This window comes from Pavona decussata, unplaced genomic scaffold, assembly GCF_977016875.1.
Source record: "Pavona decussata unplaced genomic scaffold, jaPavDecu1.1 SCAFFOLD_220, whole genome shotgun sequence".
NCBI classification, from domain to species: Eukaryota; Metazoa; Cnidaria; class Anthozoa; order Scleractinia; family Agariciidae; genus Pavona; species Pavona decussata.
In genome coordinates this window covers 139008-160971 of record NW_028145625.1, presented here as the reverse complement: position 1 = coordinate 160971, position 21964 = coordinate 139008, and the positions used below count along the sequence as shown (strand labels likewise).

At 38.9% G+C, this 21964-nt stretch overlaps 1 protein-coding gene and 2 long non-coding RNA genes across 4 annotated transcripts in view; 2 read left to right on the top strand and 1 right to left on the bottom strand.

Annotated features, from left to right (window-relative positions):
* The window catches only part of LOC146459307 (uncharacterized), a 40864-nt gene extending 35308 nt beyond the window's left edge, over nt 1-5556 (bottom strand). For both annotated transcript variants that reach the window (XR_014857985.1, XR_014857987.1), the window contains exon 1: nt 5336-5556. This is a non-coding gene — a long non-coding RNA (uncharacterized LOC146459307). The remainder of the gene's footprint in view (nt 1-5335) is intronic.
* Nucleotides 5557-6207: 651 nt separating this feature from the next.
* On the top strand, nt 6208-10078 carry LOC146459306 (uncharacterized). The gene is made up of 5 exons (XM_085089683.1): nt 6208-6261; nt 6611-6665; nt 7106-7167; nt 7689-7725; nt 8847-10078. Exons 1-5 carry the CDS (start codon nt 6208-6210, stop codon nt 10076-10078), a joined length of 1440 nt encoding a protein of 479 aa, XP_084945809.1.
* A 752-nt stretch (nt 10079-10830) lies between these two features.
* Nucleotides 10831-13635, top strand: LOC146459305 (uncharacterized). The gene is made up of 4 exons (XR_014857962.1): nt 10831-11322; nt 12010-12051; nt 12391-12411; nt 13589-13635. It is a non-coding gene; the product is annotated as an uncharacterized LOC146459305 (long non-coding RNA).
* Nucleotides 13636-21964: the final 8329 nt, after the last annotated feature.

The following is a 21964-nucleotide window of genomic DNA, read 5'->3' as shown; positions in this document are numbered from 1 at the left end:
ACAACAAGATTTTCATTGAACATTATTTTTACACACCAGACTTCCCGGATCTCGTTTCTTTAGAGTAGCATTTCACGCATCCCGCTTCGTAAAAGCGTCAAATCCCGCGTCACGTCACTAATTCTAATTCTGAATATCGTCACTCTTTTCCGCTAAAATTCCAAATCCCGACCTTTAAAAAAGCCAAATCCCGGATCCCGAAAAACCTATTGGGGACCCTCATATCCCACACATGGACATTCCAATCCTAGCAGTATAAAGGATGTTTGTCCCATGAACCTAGTTTGATGGCCTTAGCCCCCACGAGTCTCATGTAGCTCAGCGGTAGAGCATCCAAACTAGTAATCGGATTAATACATCATTCTCAGTTATTCACCTGAGGCTTATCATATTCCCTCACATTATTTCCATTGCACAAGTTTCTTCCTGCCATCCACCAGGGGTCAGAAAATTAAAGCACTAATAAAAAATGGAGCCCTGAGACTGCTTAGAACTCCTCCGTGAAATAATTCTACTGTATTACTACACCATCCACTTCAAAACACGTTTTTGGGCTAGAGGCTATGTACCCCACAGTCTCATTGAAAAAAAAAAAAAAAATAACTTCTGAGGTTTCCACTGAACGGAAGTCAGACTTGACAACAAAACGGCAAAGTGCAAAACAAAATTCTTTCTTTTGTCACAACTTACCAGCCGGCATTTCCTACAACAAAAACATCTTGGGGTGCAAATGACTTTTAATTCAAAACCAATTCAACCATTGCTTCGAGTAACATTCAAAGATCTACTCTTCTTTTATACAAAAAAAAAAACCAGTTAAAAAAGCAAAACTATAACGAGAAGTAACTTTTCACACCACCATACCACATGCTTATGGGTTGTGTCTGGCCTGTCAACACTTTATTTACTAATAACTTTTATTGGAACATTTTTCAATTCATCTTTGGTGGAAAATGAAGTGTGATCCCGTAGCTTTGTCTTCAAGTTTTACAAAAGGCACACAACCTCACACATTTTACATGTACACGCTTCCATGTGGCCCCCACTTTGTTTAAAATTGCATAAGTTACTGTGTGATGTTACCAGACAGCATTGGAATGTTCAAAAATTAGATGTCTCTCTCTCCCGTGCCACCTGTGGGTTAGGGGGAGGAGGCAGCTGGCATTTCAGACAAGTTTTGAACATTTTATGGCGTCATTTTAAGGTCTTATTAAAGTTACCGTGTACCTTCAGAGAGGAAATTTTTGGATTTTCATTTTTTTAGATAAAAATAAACTTCCCAAGCATTAAGTTCTTACAAACAAAAAAAGAATTTTCGAAAAAGAGTGAGTATTTGCCGAGAAATTGGGACGTAAGCGATTTCCACCGGAAGTTAAATTTTACTTTGATTGACAGGATATTGCTGCTGGTGTAACCACCCGTTGTGATATTTGCACGAACGGTCTTTCTATAGTCTTGAATCCCTCACGTTCTCGCGCTTCGAATATCCTGTACTTAGTGGAAGAACTTGCGTTTGTTCGAGTACGACACTGACATAAAAGAAGACAAAAGCTTTAAGCTAGCTACAGTTTAAAGTAGGTAAAGGTCTTAAAATCTTCCAGCAAAGCGAATATTTGGAGACGCGCTTGTAAATGTTTCAATTCGTGAGTCCATGAATCGCGCTTCATGAGTTTCCTTCTTTTATTTGCGGCTGAACGTTATCAGATCACTTGTGTTCGGGTGCGTAAAACTTACACGTCTCGGCAAGCGGAAACAAAACAAAAAGGCATTTGAAAAATAACGCTAAGAATCACGTCCTATGTCTTGATCTTTTCTCACGTCGCCCGTCACTATAAGATATAAACTTGTAAAGGGAAAGCTGCCGCTTCTGCTTGTAGCGTTTTCACAAAGACTTACTGTATTACGGTAATTTCCATTGCGTTAAACAGAGTCAGCTCTTTTAAACGGTTCCGTTTAAACGTTTTCTTTCAAGCGTCTAACGGATAGTTGTTTACTATTTGCAGCATTAATAATTTGGGACGTTCATTCAAGAGCGAATTTTCACTCGAACTTTCGATAAGCAATTTCGAAACTTCGCTATTCTCAACAATATTTCGCTCGAATGGCTTTATTCGCTGGCTTTTCGACTGAAGGGCAGCAAGAATTTTCGTTTTGACTGAGACAATACATGCGGTTACGGTGGTTCCCCGATAATTCCGTAGCGCTGATAATTTTACCCTCCTCATCCGCTTCTGCTTCGGCCCAACAGCTTTGCTTAATGGGGTTGGCTTCAGTCCCCATTTTGTTTTTCCCATAATCATTGCAGATTACAAAATCGACATGCGCATACAACAAACACCGCAGATATTCAACAATGGTGAAGGAGTTGATTACTCTGGAATGCGAGTACGTGCAAAACTGCAAGAAAATGTTCATAGGAGGTGACTGGAAGAAAAAGTAGCTTGCAAAATGATTGGCTAATTTTCCATAAAGGCGTTAGGGGGCCGTACTTGTTTGTTTAGCGAGAATTTTTTTTCAAGCGCTGTTTTCTCAAATTAATTTTTGCTTGCAGGGGACACTTTCAAGAGTTACAACTCAACAACGATTTGGCCGATTTCAGTAAAATTTGGCCAGATGCTAGAAAAATATATAACCAACAAAAGCGTGTCAGGGAGTTCGATAATTCTAAAAATTCTTTCCCTGAAAGCCATTTCCGTGCATTCACTCCGCATAGTTTTCTCGCGGTTTTGAAAATGTTTTGTAACTTTTGAACGAAATCGAATTAAGGAATTCCCCGACACGTTTTTAAAGCTTTTGCGATCCTTACCTGGAGAAAAAAAACCAAACTTCCAAAATATAAAAATCGTGTTGAGTTGGAACTCTTGAACGATGACTTGGACCTTCAAGTTCCGACTTTACAAAAAAACCTGGAAATTTATTTTCTTGGAAAAGCAATGAAATATTTGAATACCCAGTTCTATAAGCTTAAATTTAATATAGGGTCTTGGGTATCTGTGATGTAACAGAGAGGCGCTATATCCGTTTAACTGAAGCCACCCCTGAAGGTACAGGGTAACCTTAAGAGTATAGACCATAAAAACTGGCATGGATTAATGTTTTTAACAATAACATGGACAAATTTGAAGTGGAATGACCTTAATTTATTTTTGTCGAGAAAACGCATATAACATCTGACATCATTTTATTACTCTTATAGACAATGAGCCAATCAGCGTGCAATTATTTTAATTTTATTGTGGAATTATTTTAATTTCTTTCATTAAACCATTGATTGATATCTGAAGCATGTTGTTTAAAATTAATAACCTTTTGTCAAGAACTGTTAATTAGCTTAGAAGTAATTCAACGACATGCATGTATTACAAACAGACAACCAAACAGGTGCATGTTGCATGTAGGATTAAATGAATCTAACTAATAAAAGTCCCCTGGCTTACATGTAAATTTCCTCTTCTACCAGATTTCAACAATGCATTTTAAATTAGCCATAATTTGCACACTGCCTTGCATATATAAAATCATCTTTCAAAGTTCACTTTGTTTTAATATGCACTTGAGGTCCTTTTCCGTAGTTATATTATTTAACTTAGAAATAATATTATGTACAGTATGCTGCATATGATTGTGAATTTATACTGAATGATGTGTTCTATTGCATTAAACTGGTTACCTACAATTATAGCAAACACCATCAAGAAATCTGGTCCCAATTCGCACTCATTTGGGTAACTAAGCCTTAATAAGCTGGAGGAAACTGCCAAATAAATACGACATGCAACCAGACTATGGATTTGTGGACCACTGGAATTTGGCAATTACTGTATAACACTACACAACTAGCCGATGAAAGCAGAACAACAACAAGTGAAGAAGACCAGCAGTCAAGAAACAAGCAAACCAAACGGCTCCTTTAGGAGCCATTAAAATAAAAAAAAAGTTACTGACCAACAATTTTTTTTTTTTTTATCTATTTGACTTATGGACGAATACTTCCTCTATTATGATAATTATCAATAGTGTGTTTGGGAAGTGTACTTGTTGAAACAAACTTAACTATGACCACATCTTTTTTACTTGAAAAAAACTGACAGTAAAAGAAACTTGGCTAAACAAATTATTTTAAAATGAGTACACAGATATACATGTATCACAGAAGAATTTCCCATGCCTGCTTATAGTTCCAGATGACTCGTTTAAAAAGCAAACCCTGCATTAAAAAAGAATACTTTATAACGAAATTATTATAAAATAACTGTGGCCACCTTTTTGTCACCTTCCTAATGACAATTATCGACATTCCGCATTTTTTAACTGAATGTGTCCAATGAAATACCCACCAAAATTCTGACACTCAATTTGTTTGACTGGCTTTCTAGGCAATGACCATCCATTTTGATCATGTTTTCACCAGTTCAAATCTTTCTTTGATCTCAAACATGTATCTATTTAATTTACTTCCAGAAATAATATTTGATTCAGACGAGGATGACACCATGGACGTCAATGGGATAGTGTGTGAAGCACTGGTAAGTATTTGGAGCCTGGATCAGGTTGACAGTACTTACATGTACATAGTGCAGTATATGTTGTGGTTCAATTTTATCCTTGGTTTAAACAAAAAGAAATAAAAATTAAACTAAGGATAAAATTGAACCACAACATATACGTTGTTTATTTGTTTGTACATACATTTTCCTGCAACTGCAAAGTTTATAAGCTTTTTTAAAATTTTCTCGAATAGAGTGAAAGTAAGCGCGTATGCTATCGCTATATAAGGGGCTGTTTACATGGAAGGAGGAAGATCCTAGAGGGCAGATAATCCTAGCCCCATATGTTTTCTCTATTCTGTTTACTTGCAAAAAGTTGTACTTGGCCCTAGCGCTAGAATCTTTCTTAAGATGTACTGAGAGATAGGAAGATCCTAGCGCTAGGAAGATCCTTGCACCATGTAAACTACTTTCTCTCGGAAAATCCCAGTACTAGGGACAAAAAGAACAACATGGCGGCAGCCGGGCGTTCAGCTGCCCAAGGCCGACAGTTATTCTTCTTTTCCTTCTCCACTTGGTAACCACTTCGGCTGAAATTTCTGCGTGTAAAGCAAACGAAAAGTTTTTCCGCCTTCTAGGATCTTCCTAGTGCTAGGACCTTCCCCACTCCATGTAAACAGCCCCTTATACGGTGTAAGTTCTTCTAAGCTCTTTCATAAGTTTTCCCTTCTTTCCAAGACTTAAAACAATCATGGCACAATGGCACTTTTCAGGAGGTAACGTAAAATTACATAAGCTTCGACATTTTGCAAAGGCTACAAAGAAATATGAAGAAATATTTTCCTCACCTCGTGTTGTCTGAATGACGCCATTGTATGCATACGCGACGTGATTGCATTCACCATGAATAAAAAAACTGCGCCTTTAGAATTGAAGCTGTGCTCGATTTTCAGGAACAGAATTCACTTCCACTAAAAACAAAAAACAATTTCCCGAACTAACACAAAATCTCGGGCAATTTAAATATCTCTGAAGAAAACACCACATGAAAGGATTCGAAAGTGTTGCACTTTCAAACGCGTCATCAAGAACGTGGAAAAACGGATACTCGTTTCCAGGCCTTTCCAAAACCACCGTTGTCACGCAAGACTGTCAGGGGTGTAGTGATTATGGCCACAAGGCGATTTGGCCGTAGGACCAAACGAAAAGTATCGTGCTATATTGTACTAGGTAAAATACCTGGCTATTAGGGTTATATGAAATAAAATCACCAAAGATTACGAGAAACCAACATGTAAAAGCAAGATATAATGTACTATGTAAAAATATGGATCGCCTATTATCACGCAGCAGACCGGGTTTTCGGCAAACCATATTTTCACGTAGTAAGTTGTATCTGTCTTTTTACACGTTAAAATACTTTGTTCATTTAATAAAACAGATCATTACAGTGATTCTGTGTAAACATATGGCTGCTGTCTTTGTTTCATGCTACGAAGAACCAGCCTACATAGAAAGCCTCTCTGCGAAATTTTGTGCAACTTTCGCTAGATGAACGTGTAGAAATTGGGACAGACAAAAAAACATAGTTTTCTAGTTTATTGCATCGATCGATAACAATCTCTAATCACAATTTCCTTTTTAGACCAGATCACAATACCCCCGCTGCTGCAAGCAAGGGACAATTTACATCGGTAGTGATGAGAAGAGCCCCAGCCCCATGGACACTGATGACGACTGCCTGTCGTCAGTGTATGATCCCAATGATGACACTGTGAGTACTGATGATGATGATGATGATGATGATGATGATGATGATGATGATGAAGCTCATGAAAATGTAAGTTTCGTAATTCTTAATTAAAATTGAACATTGTGTGCAGTACGCTATATGGGACTATATGTCTATTTGTATAGATCTTTTATGGTTTTCTGGCAAATAAAAAATGGAATGGAATGGAATAACGGGGTAGCGACACGATCTCAGTTGGCTATGGTTATTATTTGCCACGGGTACGTTTGGTTCCCCTGTGACTTGCGATAGAGCTGGACATAAGAAGTGTTAGACTTAACTGTACTCCTAAATTGTTTGATTTGTTTTGTTTATTACGTGTGTTAAACAGGATGAGGAAACCCCCTCCACATCACGGTCAAAACAAGTTGATGTTGTCATGAAAGGTTCGTTCTCCAATAACTGATTTTTAACGAATCCGATGTTTGGTTCAGTTTTAACAGAGTTGACGCGTTATTTGGTCACTGCTATAGAATTCGAGAGTTTGCACTCAATTCTTTTTAAAAGCGGCTGGACTACCTCATCAACTTTGCTATACTGAACCAAACATTTGTTTCCACTCCACACTGACGTAGTAGCCGCCTATGTGGATAATTTTTAGCCTGCTAGAGCAGGTGTCTTTAAGCAGCTCCTGTTTTCAACCATTTCCTCTTACTGGGTAAATATAAAAACTCTGGCTAGCTAAATGATTTTATATCGAAACTGAAAGCATGATGTTGGTATTATGAAATCCAGTTGGTCTCACTCTCTAGTCTAATCTTAAAACTACCACGCGCGATATACACCATACGGATACAGTTTGCATATTGACATCATTTTATTTCAGTAGTGAGGGCAAAGGAGGTGACCTCCTATGAAAATGAAGATACCGAAGATATCATCGATGATGTAAGTTTTTAACATTTATTAGGTTTTTACAATGGTAAGAAAATACCAGCGACTCTTAACAGATTGTAGTGAGTATAAAACACAGCAGGCAAATAAGAGTTTATCAAATGAAAAGAGCGTTCAATATACTTGATGTCAACAGATACACGATATGCTGCATTATAAATAGTACCTCTCCTTAGAGATTTTCTATGGATGTTTTTTCGCAAACCGAGGGGCAGAGAGAAAAATGTATTTTTCTTCTCGGGAGTATTAAGAATTTGAAAATACATAAAGTGTTAACTATATTACAAAGGCCGTGAAAACAATAAAACCTTTTTTCTTTTTAAAATTTCCCGGATACCTCTTATCAAATAAGTCAGCAAAACCAATTAAAAATGTCCAGTGTCAGTCTACTAGGCTTTAAAGGAAAAGAAACAATGATGTGTAACTGAGGCAATTTCGATTAAAAAAAGAAAAGAAAACTGGTTTTCATAGATAATTGCCTTTTGTTTTAAATGACAATGTGCTGTTCTTTACAGATTGAGGAGCAAGTACAGTCTAATGAAACACCATCTGGTAAAGGTTCTCCTTACACCCATTTATATCTATCTATTCATTTGATATCTGAAAAAGCTGTTTTATTCTTCTGCTGTTCAATATAGCTTAAATTAAATCAGTTAAACCAAATAATCAGTTGATCAACTGTAATCTGCTAACACCCGACATTTTGACACATTTCCTTACGTAGAAAATATATTTAGTGTAAAATGTGACAAAATCTGTATGTAATTAATTTCTAAATATATAACAAATGTAAATATGTGTTAATGTTGGAGGTATGGATGAAGTAAAGTAAGTAAGTAAGTCAGTCAGTAAGTAAATAGATGCTTGGGAACTCAGAGATAATTTTAAAGAATAGTTTAAAGAAACAGAGATTTTATGGGGGGATGAGCACCAATGGAAACTTATACGATGTAAAGTATATGAAATAATTCATATATGAAATAATTCATATATGAACTGCGGATATAGATGAAAGTGAGAAGTGATCATCGCAGTGAATTTTCCAATTTATGCAATTGGAAATTGGAAGCCTGAAAAAAAATTCAGGCTTCAACGGGATTCGAACCCGTGACCTCCGCGTTACCGGTGCGATGCTCTACCAACTGAGCTATGAAGCCACACATTGGGAGCAAGGTCAATTGTAGGTTCCCATTTTCCCGTGAGAGGAGTGAAACGATGTAAAGTATATGAAATAATTCATATATGAACTGCGGATATAGATGAAAGTGAGAAGTGATCATCGCAGTGAATTTTCCAATTTATGCAATTGGAAATTGGAAGCCTGAAAAAAAATTCAGGCTTCAACGGGATTCGAGGAAACTTATACGGGAAATTGATTCGGGAAACTTATACGTAGCTTTTGCAAAATTCAACTGACAGGCAAGCATAGAACTGGTTGCTAAAATGTTAGCTAAGGTTTCAAGAAAGATGCAAGTGCTAAAGTATCTGAAGATAGATTTCCCCTATCCCCCGCCCCTCCTCTATAACTTTTTAAACCGTTTCTTGATTTACTTTAATATTACTAGGAGAACTAAGATTTTTTGAAATTTTCTCTTCGTAATGCTTCAGGCCCTAACTATCGCAATTAAGATAATAATATTCTTTCGATGTAATTTAAGCGATTTTGTCTGTAGGTACATCTCCAAACATAACAATTTCTACGAGCAAAGCACATATGTGCATGTTTTGCGAGCAGAGGCTTCAGAAGTTGAGCAGACACCAAAAGAGACGCCACAATGGTGAACCCAAAGTTATTGAAGCCATGGCCTTAAAGAAAGGCTCTGAGGAGCAAATTTTGGCGTTTGAGAGAATTCGTTTAATGGGGGATTACCACCACAATTGTAACGTGTTGGCGCTTGGCGAGGGCGAATTAATTGTGGTGCGAAATCCTAGCAAACAAACCTCTCACGCCAATTTTTTGCCATGTCCTCATTGCCTTGGTTTCTTCAAGGGGGATGAGCTTTGGCGGCATTGCCTCATCTGCCCTCACAAAGCCACAACTGACGAAAAAAAATGGAAGAAAGTGCAGATTGAGGCAAAGCTCCTCTTACCAACGAGTTCGTTCTCAACTTCAACCGTAGGCCAGCAACTGTACAAAAATGTAATTTCGTCCATGAAAAACGACGACATCGCATCCGTAGCTCGCCGCGACCAATTGATCACGGACGTCGGGGCAGCCGTCTTTGAAAAAGTTGGCATAAAAAATGCCACCTACGTTTCTCAGAGGATGCGCCAGCTGGCGCGTCTTCTCCAGACGCTTCGAATTAAAGCCAAAAATAAGGATGCCACTTTACAGGACTACATTGATACGTCCATGTTCGATGCCTTGGTGGATGCCGTCAAGGAACTGTGTAAATTCAACGGCGAGTCGAGGCTAGAGATTGGCATCCCTTCCCTTGCTCTAAAATTAGGACACAGCCTAAAGAAGTGTGTGCAAGTACTCAAGAGTTCCGCCCTGCGGAGAAACGACGAAGTGACCATAAAGAGGGCGAAACGTTTCCTTGACCTCTATGACGCTGACTGGACCACTAAAATCAGCTCTAGGTCCCTGGCTTCATTGGGGTCAAGGAAACAGAACAAGGTCGAGTACCTGCCCCTAGCGGAAGACCTGGCCCTTTTAAGGAAGCACCTCGACGAAAAGATCGAGAGCGTTTCTAAAGAACTAACGCAAGGAAAGAAAAGTGAAGCCTGGAACAGACTTGCGAAGGCTACGCTGGCCAGGATCATAATTTTTAACAAAAGAAGGTCCGGTGAGACAGCTACACTCGAAATAGAACAATTTCGAAGACGCCCAAACTGGACAAGTGTTAGCAGTTCATTGAAGGAGTCCTTGACACCCTTGGAAAGGCGATTATGTGAAAGGTAACATTATTCCAAAGGTAACTGTAACAGAAACAACATCCCGATCAAAATCTAGTGTCAGCTTCAACCCTTTCCATTCGAATAGACAACCTTAAAAAAAAAATGTGATGTCAAGTACGAAAAAGGTTCCTGGAGGTGCATGAGGTTACTAGCTTAGAATATCGAATTTCTCGTGCTGTTCAAGAGTTTATTACGCAGCATAGTTATGCTTTCCTTTCTCTCACCACCTTGCAAATCCAACAATTTGAAGCTCGCCCAGACTGTGCCCATTGTAGTGCCACCTTAAAGGAGTCATTGACTGCCTTGGAACAGCGTCTATGTGAGAGGTAATTACAAAAAAAATAAATATCTCTGGTATAAACTGATATAGAAAGCGTACTCCGAAATGGACTACAAATGGATATCTACACACATGTAAATCTTTCCCAAACGCGCCTTACATTCCAGCGGATATACCTTTCGGATTAGTTTCCCCGGTTTTTGCGTTTTATGTAGCTTTGTATATTACTTTTATGGTTATAACTCTTGTGGGACTGTAGGCTTTGCTTGATAATATTTCCTGAGCTTTAATGATACAGAATACCAAGGAAGCCTGTTTGTTTTAAATCTGCTGATAGCTACTAATATAAGTCATTGTCAAGAAAACGTGTTAGAATTATCGACCGAAGTCAGTCATATTTGTTTTCCAGTTCGAGTCGGTTTATACATGAAGAGTCGTGTAGGTTGCTTCCTTACTATAATGATAACATTAAGGTCTGCATTAAATCTTCAGGCTCGATCTCATAGAAATCACTGGGAAAAGGCAGCGCAAAGTCCCTATCATTCTGACACCGGAAACGAAGTCTGCCATCGAGCTTCTGATTTCAAAAAGGCCTGATACAATTCCACAGGCTAACAAGTTTGTGTTTGCCTGCGCAACCAGAAATTCCTTGGGCCATTTACGCGGCTGGGACTGCGTCTCAGCAAGCGTAAAAGAAGTTGAGGGGTCCCTGAAATCACCAAAGTCTATCACAAGTACGAAGCTACGGAAATGTATTGCGACAGTTTCGCAGACGGCGGCGTTAACTGAGGTGGACGTAGATTGGTTGGGGCGCCACCTTGGACACGACATAAGGGTGCACAGGGAATTTTATCGTCTGCACGAGTCCACCGCAGAATTGGCCAAAGTCAGCAAACTGCTGTTGGCAGTGGACTCTGGTGAAATTAAACAGATGGCAGGGAAAAGCCTGATGGAAATAAATGTAGAAGGTATAATATGATAGTACAAATATTATTGAAACTACCAAAATTAGAGCTGAATAGTGCGATTCGACATTAGCATTTTTGATATGGAAGCTTAGGACACAACATACATCTATAACAATAACTAACGTACAAAATCCCTGTCAGAACAGTTCGCAAGTGTGCATATATACCCGAGTGTATACGGGGAGGTATAAGAGAAAAGAGCACGTGAACTAAGCCAAGGTTGAGCACAGCAACCATGCGCGCACCATTTTTGACAGGTCTGTGGTCAGTTTATATCATGAACCACTCCCTGTCATTGGTATTGTTGGGATTCTACTGATACTTTGACAACTGAGCTAACCAAGCTGTAGCAGTAGAAACATCAAGTTGTTGTCAAAGTTTACTCAAGGTTTAGGTTCAAGAAACCCTAATAAAAGACTGTAGTCACACGGTGAAAATGGTATTTTTTTTAAACTAGCTAGCTGAAGAACAAAACCATGCAACTGTGTGGGCTTCAGATTAGTCACGGTCTGTGACAAAATTTAATTATGGATTTCCTAACAAAGTACTGTATTCATTTTCTAACTGGCAGATATTCCGGACATACCTGACAATGGTACTTTTGGAAATGAAGGTGGGTACTTTTTCATCAACAACAGTCTCTTAACTTTGCACAACATCGTGTTAAGTGTTTTTCCTTTCTTTTAGACTCCGGATCCTCGGACGACGACGAGATGAGTGGAGATCAACGTAAGAGTCTCCCTTAATTTATATTAATCAAACGATTTGAACATTTCGTTAATTTATACTGTTTTTTGTGTCTGGAGACGCTGTACGTATCGTATCACTGTATTCTTTGTCATAGACTATACAGTCACTCGAATACAGGTTGTTGAAGTCTTTAGACAAGGCTGATAGTTACTATGTACTGGATCAACTGAGCTCACCAGCCAAAAACTTGATAAACTTGATAATAAAAGACAACTACCGCTTTTCGCCATTAAGACCTACAGGAGTGTATGGGTTTTAGGTTTTGATCGCAATTATTTTAGTATCCACTGACCGCAGGCGTATTACTTTTTGTTACAGATTCATCTTCAGAGGATGAAGGTTAGAAAACAATTTTAAATATGCATGGTATAGGAGGGCTGATATGGATAGGGTGTAATTGTCTCATATATTAACCCTTTGAGTACCACTCTGGTCATAAGGCACTCGGAGGCCTCTGAGATCATGCTCGCATTGTACCTCTTGCGACGTCATCACTTTTCATGATAGGGCACTGACTTTTGATTAGCAGCTGATAGAGTTGGAAAACGTCTTGCAAAGATGTTTCAATCAGCATGATGAGATAAACCGCGGGCCAGAGATACAGGCAGTAAAACTTGTCCTCCGCAAATCAGAGAAAACGCTGACCTTTACCACCATTGGCACTTTTTGTTTTAATTTTCACTTTCCTTGAGGTTTAGACTGAAACCGTTTCCAACGGGTAGAAAGGCGCGCGCTTAAAAATGGCCACAAAACCACAAAAGAGAGTGAGCGAAAAGGAACGCGAAGAATGCAAACAAGGGGGAAAATCGGCGTATCTTCTTCTCCTTTATAACAAAATTTCGCTTTGTGCGAATGTCAGCTTCGAAGTTTAACTTCGTTTACAACTTCGATGTTTACAAACATTTTAGTCCTCACTTTCCAGTGGTTTTTTTTTTGAAAATTCGGTCTTCAATCTATGGAGATAATGGCCATTCAAAAGAAATTTATTTAACATTACAATAGAAATATGGAAATTACAAACACGTGCAAAGAAAACACGCAATACCTAGCTTGAGGTAAACACGTTTTCGTGATGCAAACAACATTTCTTCAGCCAGTTAGTTGGTTATAGTTTTAGGACACGAGGGGAATGTGATTTATCTAAATAACTAATTAACGCATCCACCATATGGACGCCGAGGTGGAGGTGCAGACAAATAACGTGGCGCGCGAGATTTTAAAATTTCATACCATTTGTCGGTATATTGTCAGAAATAAAATAATTCTTTGGCCACTAGTTATTCAGCTTGTGTGGTGTATACTAAAACAATTATTCACCTCACTGTCGGTTAAAGTGATGGATATTTACCTCGCCGCTTCGCGGCTCGGTAAATATCCACCACTATTCACCTCCACTTCGGTTAATAACTTAAGCAGCGTGATTAGTTGGACCTTATTAATACTGTTTAATATCTGTTTAAACTTAGCATATCACAAATGTTCTTTTATTTATTATTTTATCATTTTATACATGTAGATACCATTGTGGATGATTGCACACCCCTGAGGAAAAGAAAGAAACGTAAATATTACTTTATGATGCGTCATCAGTGTAGAATTTCTCTCATCATATACTGTACACATACCATGAGAAAGCTGCGTAGGAAAACAGTCATTATCGCAGAAATAGATATTTTAGTTTCATATGATCCCAAACTGTCCCAACGATCGCAGGACACATTATTTTTTTCCTCGGTTGTTGCAGTTACATAGAAACCAGGCTTAATACGGATAGAAAGGAAAACAAAGCACGAAAACCACTCTGACTAAAACAATGCAATCTCTTTACTAGAGTACGGTGGTTTTCCTATACGATGATGTCATAGACCGAGTCCAGTCTGTCCCAGTCTGAATTGCGCATTAACGGCGTGTCCGTATTGAGTTAGCCTCCCAATGGGAGACTAGTATTTAGCGGGTCAAAATTACGCATTTTACGCATTTTATTGAAGCAAAATATCAAAAGAAGTGAAACAGAATATTAACACCAAGAAACTAAACGTCTATAACGTACAAATATCCATTATCCAGTGGCTAAGTCTATTAAAATACGAAAACTTGAGTCGCTCATTTATACATTTTTAAATGTAAAACGGTGCTCGAACTCATTGGCAAAATGGTCAGTAATGGCGGTGCAGCCCAAATACTCAGCTTTTTTTTCTTCAACTAAAATAGAGAAATGTAACAGAAAAGCAAACAAATTATCAATGAAATTTAACATAGCCGGAAAGAAAAAGAGAATTGAACCTGATTAACTGTTTCAAAGCAATTTGCATTGAAGGCGTATAGAATTTGATTGACGCTGACAAGAACCGCGCATATTTAGGACTAGTGAGTTGTGATATGTTGAATTATTGCTGCGGACATCTACATGCCGTCAATGAAAGGTTTCATTACTTTTACAAAAATTAATTGACAAAGAGCGTCCGTATGAGCGAGGTTCAGTTATTTTCCTATGAGAATTTGTTGATTGGGAAAAAAGTGTTCGCTGTCCATATTGAGCGGGTTGAGTTTTTTTTTATTTTGTTGAGAACCGTTTGCAGTAGTAGAATTCCGAAAGTATCCCCCCCCCCCCCCCCCTAAAGTAACGGCTCCCCGAAAATAACGTTGTTTTCTTTTTGCCTTCCTATTGCATAATTGTTTATGAAAATGTTTCCGAGGTGTCCCATTTTTACCCACCTATTTTAGTTCAAGTTGGTTTGAAGGAAACAAAAAACTGTTAATATATTTTTTCAGGCCGATTTTATCCACCGACTCAAAAAGTAACAATAATAACAATGAAACTATAAGAATATTGACAATACATTTCATGAGAGTAACCACCCCCCCCCCCCCCCTGAAAGTAGCCGTCCTTTGAAAATGACTATTCAACAACAACAAAATACTGTGTTGTATTTGATGTAAAGTTTTAAGTAGTACTTTTGACTCTATAAATAAATGTTCTCTATTTGGATCGACGTACAATGAAATTAAACTGTTTAACGGGTCATAAGAAAAATGACCGTGAAAAATATCTCATTTTTCTTATTTATAGTGAAAATCACCAATGATATCGGGTCATCGATCGGACTTACCGTTCACATCAGTTACATTGGCCAATTGTGTCGTGTCAAAAATTTTGGACTCTAGTATCGTCACCTGATCATAGCTACGTGTTCGACATGTACAATTGTTTCAATTTGATGAACTTTAATACAATGAGAGATTTAAGTTAATTGAAAGTCACTGGAGAGCGAAAAATATTTCTCCTGCCGGCCTTACCAAAACTGAACTGCTGTCAGGGTTGTGGTATAATACGAATATTACTTTCGCTATTCGAAAATTTGGAGCCTTTCTTTTTTGTTTCGTTATGCTTTGTTCTTATGAGTAGTATAACCGAAATGACCATGTACTCGTCCTCTTTTTGTGAGACGACTGCTGAATTAAAGGCTTTTTAACCATCCGAAAGTAAGGCCTTCCCGAAAGTAGCGCCCTCCCGGAATTCTACGGTAATATTTAGAGGACACCAAAAAAGCGGTTTCCAGCGGTTTCGATAGCGGACAGAAATAAATACTTGCGAATTGATAATTTCAACGCAACAGACGTAAGTGAGTTTATACTATATGCATTTCAGGTTCTCAAGATGAACGCGGAAACAGCACGCTGGCAGGCAAACACGCGTCCGGAAGTAACACAGGTACGTTGTATAAACATCTTCACTAAACTCCCAACCTCCTTTACGAAACTATACGTTACTGAAATCCAGCACAAATTTGTCCACAGAGGGGTAGTCTGCGAATACAGCCGACATCCATCGTGCGAGGCTTCACCTACATCTACATCTACGTCTACATATGTTTGGTCGGTAAAAAAATCGCTAAATCACCACACCAACCGTGAAATAATATAAAACAATTATCTAGAAATTAAATAAATAAAATATAACTACTGCTTGAAGAGAGCTGACAATTAAGATTTAAAAGACTCTAATAAACTCGATGGGCGATGACTTTAGGGAGGCAATTCTAGTCAGCTATAGTTCTTGGCTTGCAGCAATCCAAGATGGACTTCGGCTGTATTCCCATGCTTAAAGCCATGTATCATTTTACAACAACAACAACTATTATTTACAGTTCCACGCCGAAGCTCAGATTAGCAAACAATTAAACAAAATATTTTGAGTAACAAAAGCAAGTTGATGGATAATATAGTAACAGTAACTAGCCCGTTCCCCCGCTCCCTTCCCCCACCAGCTCCTGGAGCATGGGACATAGGACATTATCTTCTGCAAGGTGACCAGCTAGCAGTCATCATCTTTGGTTCTTTAATGCTTGGTTGATGACGTTGTTAGGTGACTTCTGCAAAGTGTGAACAATCCGAGACCCATTTCTTTCTCCATGTCTGTAGATTGGTCACTTCCCACAGAACGTCTTTACTTATCCTTTAATCCATTTGATATTTATGATCCTTTTGAGTCCGAAATTCAAGAAATCAAATATACATCTTAACTTTTATTGTAGGTTACATAGTGCATCCTGCTAAACGAAATCAGTGATATAGCAAAAGCAATTCTTAAACGACTAAAATTTAGAGGCAGTACAAATGAAGACCGATGGTCTTTGAGAAGAAATTAGTACGCTAATCTCATCCGGCTCTCGTAATATCAGGCAATAGTTCAACGGTTGGGCCAACAGCTCCGGGAAGTGCCACCGTTCCTCGATCTAAAAAAAGTAAGTTGATCGGTAAAGATACCATTTTCGCTTACGCGCGATGGCAAAATTTGGGCGACCGATGAGCTCCATGATGACTACAAAAGTTAATTTCGTTTGAATTTGGGATATTCCCATAAAATCGTTCAGAAAAGTACCTCAATGCACGTTATGAAGAGAACTTATTTCGTTAAAAAACGTTTCTTCGGATATATTTAATCGTGACCCAAACAAAGAAAAAACAGGGAATCAACAGGGTATAGAAGGTCCATTACAATTACCACTACTTACCCAGGATTATTTGGGTAAACATGGCGCCCTACCTCAAGATCGTCATTGAACCACATTTTAACGCGAAATCGTTAGTCTTTAAACCTTTACCTAAGAGGGCGACAAAGCCAATAACCTCGTGGTTCTTTACCTCTTCTCAAATAATATTTTGTTTGTCATCAGTTAATTTATGTTCCCTTTTTCAGGCTCGGTGGAAAAACTGGCCTGGAGCAGTGAGGAAAAGAAGGCGGTCTTCACCCATCTGGGGCGATACATAAGCTCCGGAACAGTACCGGGCAAAGCCGCCTGCGAAGCTTGCATGAGAAAAAGCCAAGGGGTCCTTAGACGCCGAAAATGGGATGCGGTTAAATTTTTTATAAAAAACGAAATAACAAGAAGAAACCGCCAGGTCCGCAAGTGAACTGTAGTTGAACTCTATTGTAAGAAATTGGTCTGGGTCATGATCTTACCAGAAAGTAAGGGGGTGGTCTACCTTTGAAGGCAAAGAAGCAATAACGAGACCATGCCATGGCCTTCGGCCTCTGGAGATAGTTAAATTGACACTCTTGTTACAGGTGGGAACGGCATTCAAGCTGAGACAGAGAATAAAAGCTTTAACGTCATTTGCTCAGTCACGTCCTCCGCAAACCCCTGAATTTGTTCACTATACGTTTTTGTTTGGCCGAGGACAGCAAAGAAATATACCACAATTTAAAACGCACGTGCAGCGCCTTTGTTTTTCTAATTAAATCCTATTGTTTGTCACGTTGCCGTCGCCGTCGCCGTCGCCGTCGCCGTCGCCGTCGCCGTCGCCGTAGTAGCTTCTTAAATTAGAAACTAGGGAGCTTAAGCAACGACGACGGCAACGACAACGACAACGCCGCAAAACAATAGGTTTAATGAGCAAAAACAATCGCTCTGCACGTGCGTTTTACATTTTGGTACATTTCTTTGCGGTCCTCTGCAAAACAACAACGTGAAATGACCACATTTAAGGTTTTGTGGAGAACGTGAACGCACGACGGTGAATTTTTCATTTCCTTTCTTTTTCATTTCCGCTCCTTCCAATTTGGTTCCTGCATGGATAGTTCGCCATTTTTGTATAAGTTGAGCGAGTTGAATTAATCGCGAAGTAGCACAAATGAAATAAAGATATATTTTCGGGTTACGTTTTCGTTGCCGTTGCCGTCGTCGCTGCTTAAGCTCCCTTCTTTAAGATCTACGACGGCAACGTCAACGACAACGCCACTAAACAATGGGTTTTAATGAGCAAAACAATGCTCTGCACGTGCGTTTTGAAGTTAAGTACATTTCTTTCCCGTTTTCTGCCAATCTACAACGTGAAATGACCAAATCTCAAGTGTTAAGGAAAACGCGAGCACACAACTGAGAATTTTGATTTTGTTTCTTAGTTTGAACACCGTTCTTCCCAATTCAGTTCCTAGATAATTCGGATAGTTTGCGCAAGTTGAACGAACTGGAATATTCAAAAAGAACTTTGAAAGACGCAAAGATGCAATTTTAAACGTAATGCCATTAATCATTTGGTTGATCCCCACAAATGTGGATCCAGAACAGTTTCCACTGTTTACAGAAAGTCAGAAAGCAGTTAGAATTGGGATCAATTGTTTATATAAATACTCCTTCAAGTGCACCTTCTAATCGCTGGCAGCTTTATCTGAAAACGGTGTGTACTGGATCCATTGCCGGGGGTTGTAAACTTGCCGCTCATCGGCTAACATACCTTTGAATTGAGAAATAGTTACCATCGTTTTTTTTTGTTGTTGTTGTTGCTGTTCTTAAACCGGCTGGAGTGAAATTTCTATTTTAGTGGAGCTGTCACAATAATTTAGCAAGGATGGTTGAGCTTGAAAACATAGGGCCATTTTTCTCAAGATGCGCCATCCGTGAAATACTCCTTTCAAAAAATACGTTTATTGTTGCTAAAATCCATTTGGTACCTTGGTACATTATGTAGTTTTACGTATTTCCATTAGTAGATTAAAAAAAGCTAAACCTTTTAAAAAATTTCAGTAGTCTAGTGTTGCTGAATTTGTGTATGTTGGTTAATGTATCAGTGGTTATAATCAGTCGTTAGTAAATGTATGACTCTTCAAGTTACGCTCTTTTTCAAAAGAAACAGGCCAACTCGCAGTTGAACGCAGTTTTAATATTAATAAGGCTGGATCAAGACATTGGTTATTTATGAAAGTTATTTATAAGATGGGATCATTTGATATACTTTTACACCATCAGAGAGATGTTGCAATAAATATATGTTTAAATATTGATATTGCTGTTTAGTTGAGTATGTAGACCACCGGATACACAATTCATAAACACGGGGCTGGTGAAAACCACTTCATCAAACCGGCATATGAAAACCTGCACAAGATATAACTAACGAAAATGTATTCACGGTCCTCAAACGGCATATCATTTAATTATTGAGAAAGTGAGGGTCGGAAGCAGAACGACCATCCGACGCCACCCACCTTAGTAAATAAGTAATTTTAATTACCAATTTGAGAAAAATTGTTTTAAATTTTAGCATGCCGTGCGCTTTTTTCTGGCAACCTCATACGGGTGTTTTGTACGTAGATGTAAAAACGCGCACGCTGGACAGTTCGGCCATACCATCGCCGTGATATTTAAGTTTCGAAAAATGCTAGAGATAGCCAAAAAAAGCCCTAATTTTAAGGCCAATAAGCTTGACGCTTTAGTTGCTCTTAGCTAAACAAACAAAGGATTTGCTGTGACAACGTGGTGGCGTGAAAGGGTTTCTAGCTAGAGAGATTGTTCTGCCAGTCTTTGAACCTGATTTTAAAAAGCACCGATTAGAATGTAGTAATTGGAATGAGAACGTTTCCTTCTATTAAAGGTCTGGTCCTCGTAACGTAGGTGTGTGAATCCGTTGCCGGTAAAAAAGCCCAGCTGAGGCAGACTCATGTGACCCAATTTAATGTTAGCGTGATGAAATAAACGCAATTTTGGTTTTAGTAGAAATACTAGCGGTATGGCGTATCGGTCCTTGCAATGTCTGTGTGGAACAAACCTGGGATGTTAGGTTTTTTTGGTCCTCGTAAACCAGTTTGTGTATGAGACCAAAGGTTCAAAACAGCATTGTCCCCGATATTATGATAGATAATTAAACGTTTAGAGCCAAGCTTACTAGCAGACGCGGGAGCAAGCCAATATCATCCTTAATTCCACTGGTCCTCATAACGTCGGTTCCAGAACCGGTCTCCACAAACCACCTTGCGTGGGTATACACACACAGATTTCACAATATGTATATCACAATAGAGTCGATTATGTTTGATGTTGATGACTGTCCACCTTTACTTACGTTAACAACGGTCAATGCGCTTTTGGCTTTCAGATCAGAGGCTTAAGGTCTTGTGCAACCTGTCTTCATGGTCCGTTAGCAACTACTTATGCAGAAGCAGTGACTTAAACCAAAAGCTAAATTTGCATAAGAACTCTACGGAAAAAGCCAATTAACTTATCATAAACAATAGACAGCTTAAGTTGGTAGAAGTAATCAATTAAAACACAATCAAAACACGCGATTACTAAATGCTTGCTATTAAACAAGGTACATTTCTTGAGAGACCTGAAAAGAACTTTATTGCCTTTAAATAGAGAATAAAAAAAACATAAAATTGTTTAACTACCAGAGATTTTGAAGGAATTAAGGTATCTCTCAACTCTTTAACCGAATCGCCGAGGTTGCCTCATAAATTTATAGTAATCATGCGGAGCTTAATATTTCTATTTTTGCTGACCTTACGTCCTCCTCATTCTCATTTTTATTTTCGCCCGTTTCTCCCTCCTTTTTATTTCCCTCCTCCTCATTTCTATTTTTTTACTCCTCGTTTTATTTCCCCTCCCCTCCTCCTCTTTTGTATCTTCGCTCCTTTCCCCCTCATTTCTATTTTCACCTCATTTACCACCAGAACCACCAGAACCTCCACCTCCAACACCACCATCTCCACCTCCACCACCTCCATCACCACCACCTCCAGCACCACTGCTAACACTCTTTTTTTTTGGTTATTTTGATGGTGGTGGTGGTGGTGGCAGAGGTGGAGGTGGTGGAGGTGGTAAAGGTGGAAGTGGTGGTGGTAAAGGTGGAGGTGGAGGTGGTGGTCGAGGTGGAGGTGGAGATGGAGGTGGTGGAGGTGGTGGTGGAGGTGGAGGTGGAGGAGGTGGAGGTTGTGGTGGAGGTGGTAGAGGTAGAGGTTGTAGAGGTGGAGGTTGTGGTGGAGGTAGAGGTGGTGGTGGTGATGGTGGAAGTAGTGGTGGTGGAGGTGGAGGTGGTGGAGGTGTTTGTAATGGAGGTGTTGGTGGTAAAGGAGGTGAAAATAGAAATGAGGGGGAAAGGAGCGAAGATACAAATGAGGAGGGTGGGGAGCCGAAATAAAAACGAGGAGGAGAAAAATAGAAATGGGGAGGAGGGAAATAAAAATGAGGGAGAAACGAGCAACAATAAAAATGTGAATGAGGAGGACGTAAGGTCAGCAAAAATAGCAATATTAAGCTCCGCCTGGTTATTATAAATTTATGAGGCAAACTCGGTGATTCGGATATAGAATTGAGAGTTAGCTTAATTCCTTCAAAATCTCTGGTGGTTAAACAATTTTATATATTTTTTCTCTATGTAAAGGCAATAAAGTTCTTTTCAGGTTTCTCGAGAAATGTGTCTTTTTTAATAGCAAGTATTTAATTAGTCACGTGTTTTAATTGATTATTTCTATGAACTTAAGCTGTCTATTGTTTGATTAGTTAATTGGCTTTTTCTGTGGAGTTCTTATGCAAATTTAGGTTTTGGTTTCGTGGTCACTCTGCTCTTGCATAGTTAGTGGCTAACGGAGCATGAAGAGAGGTTACACAAG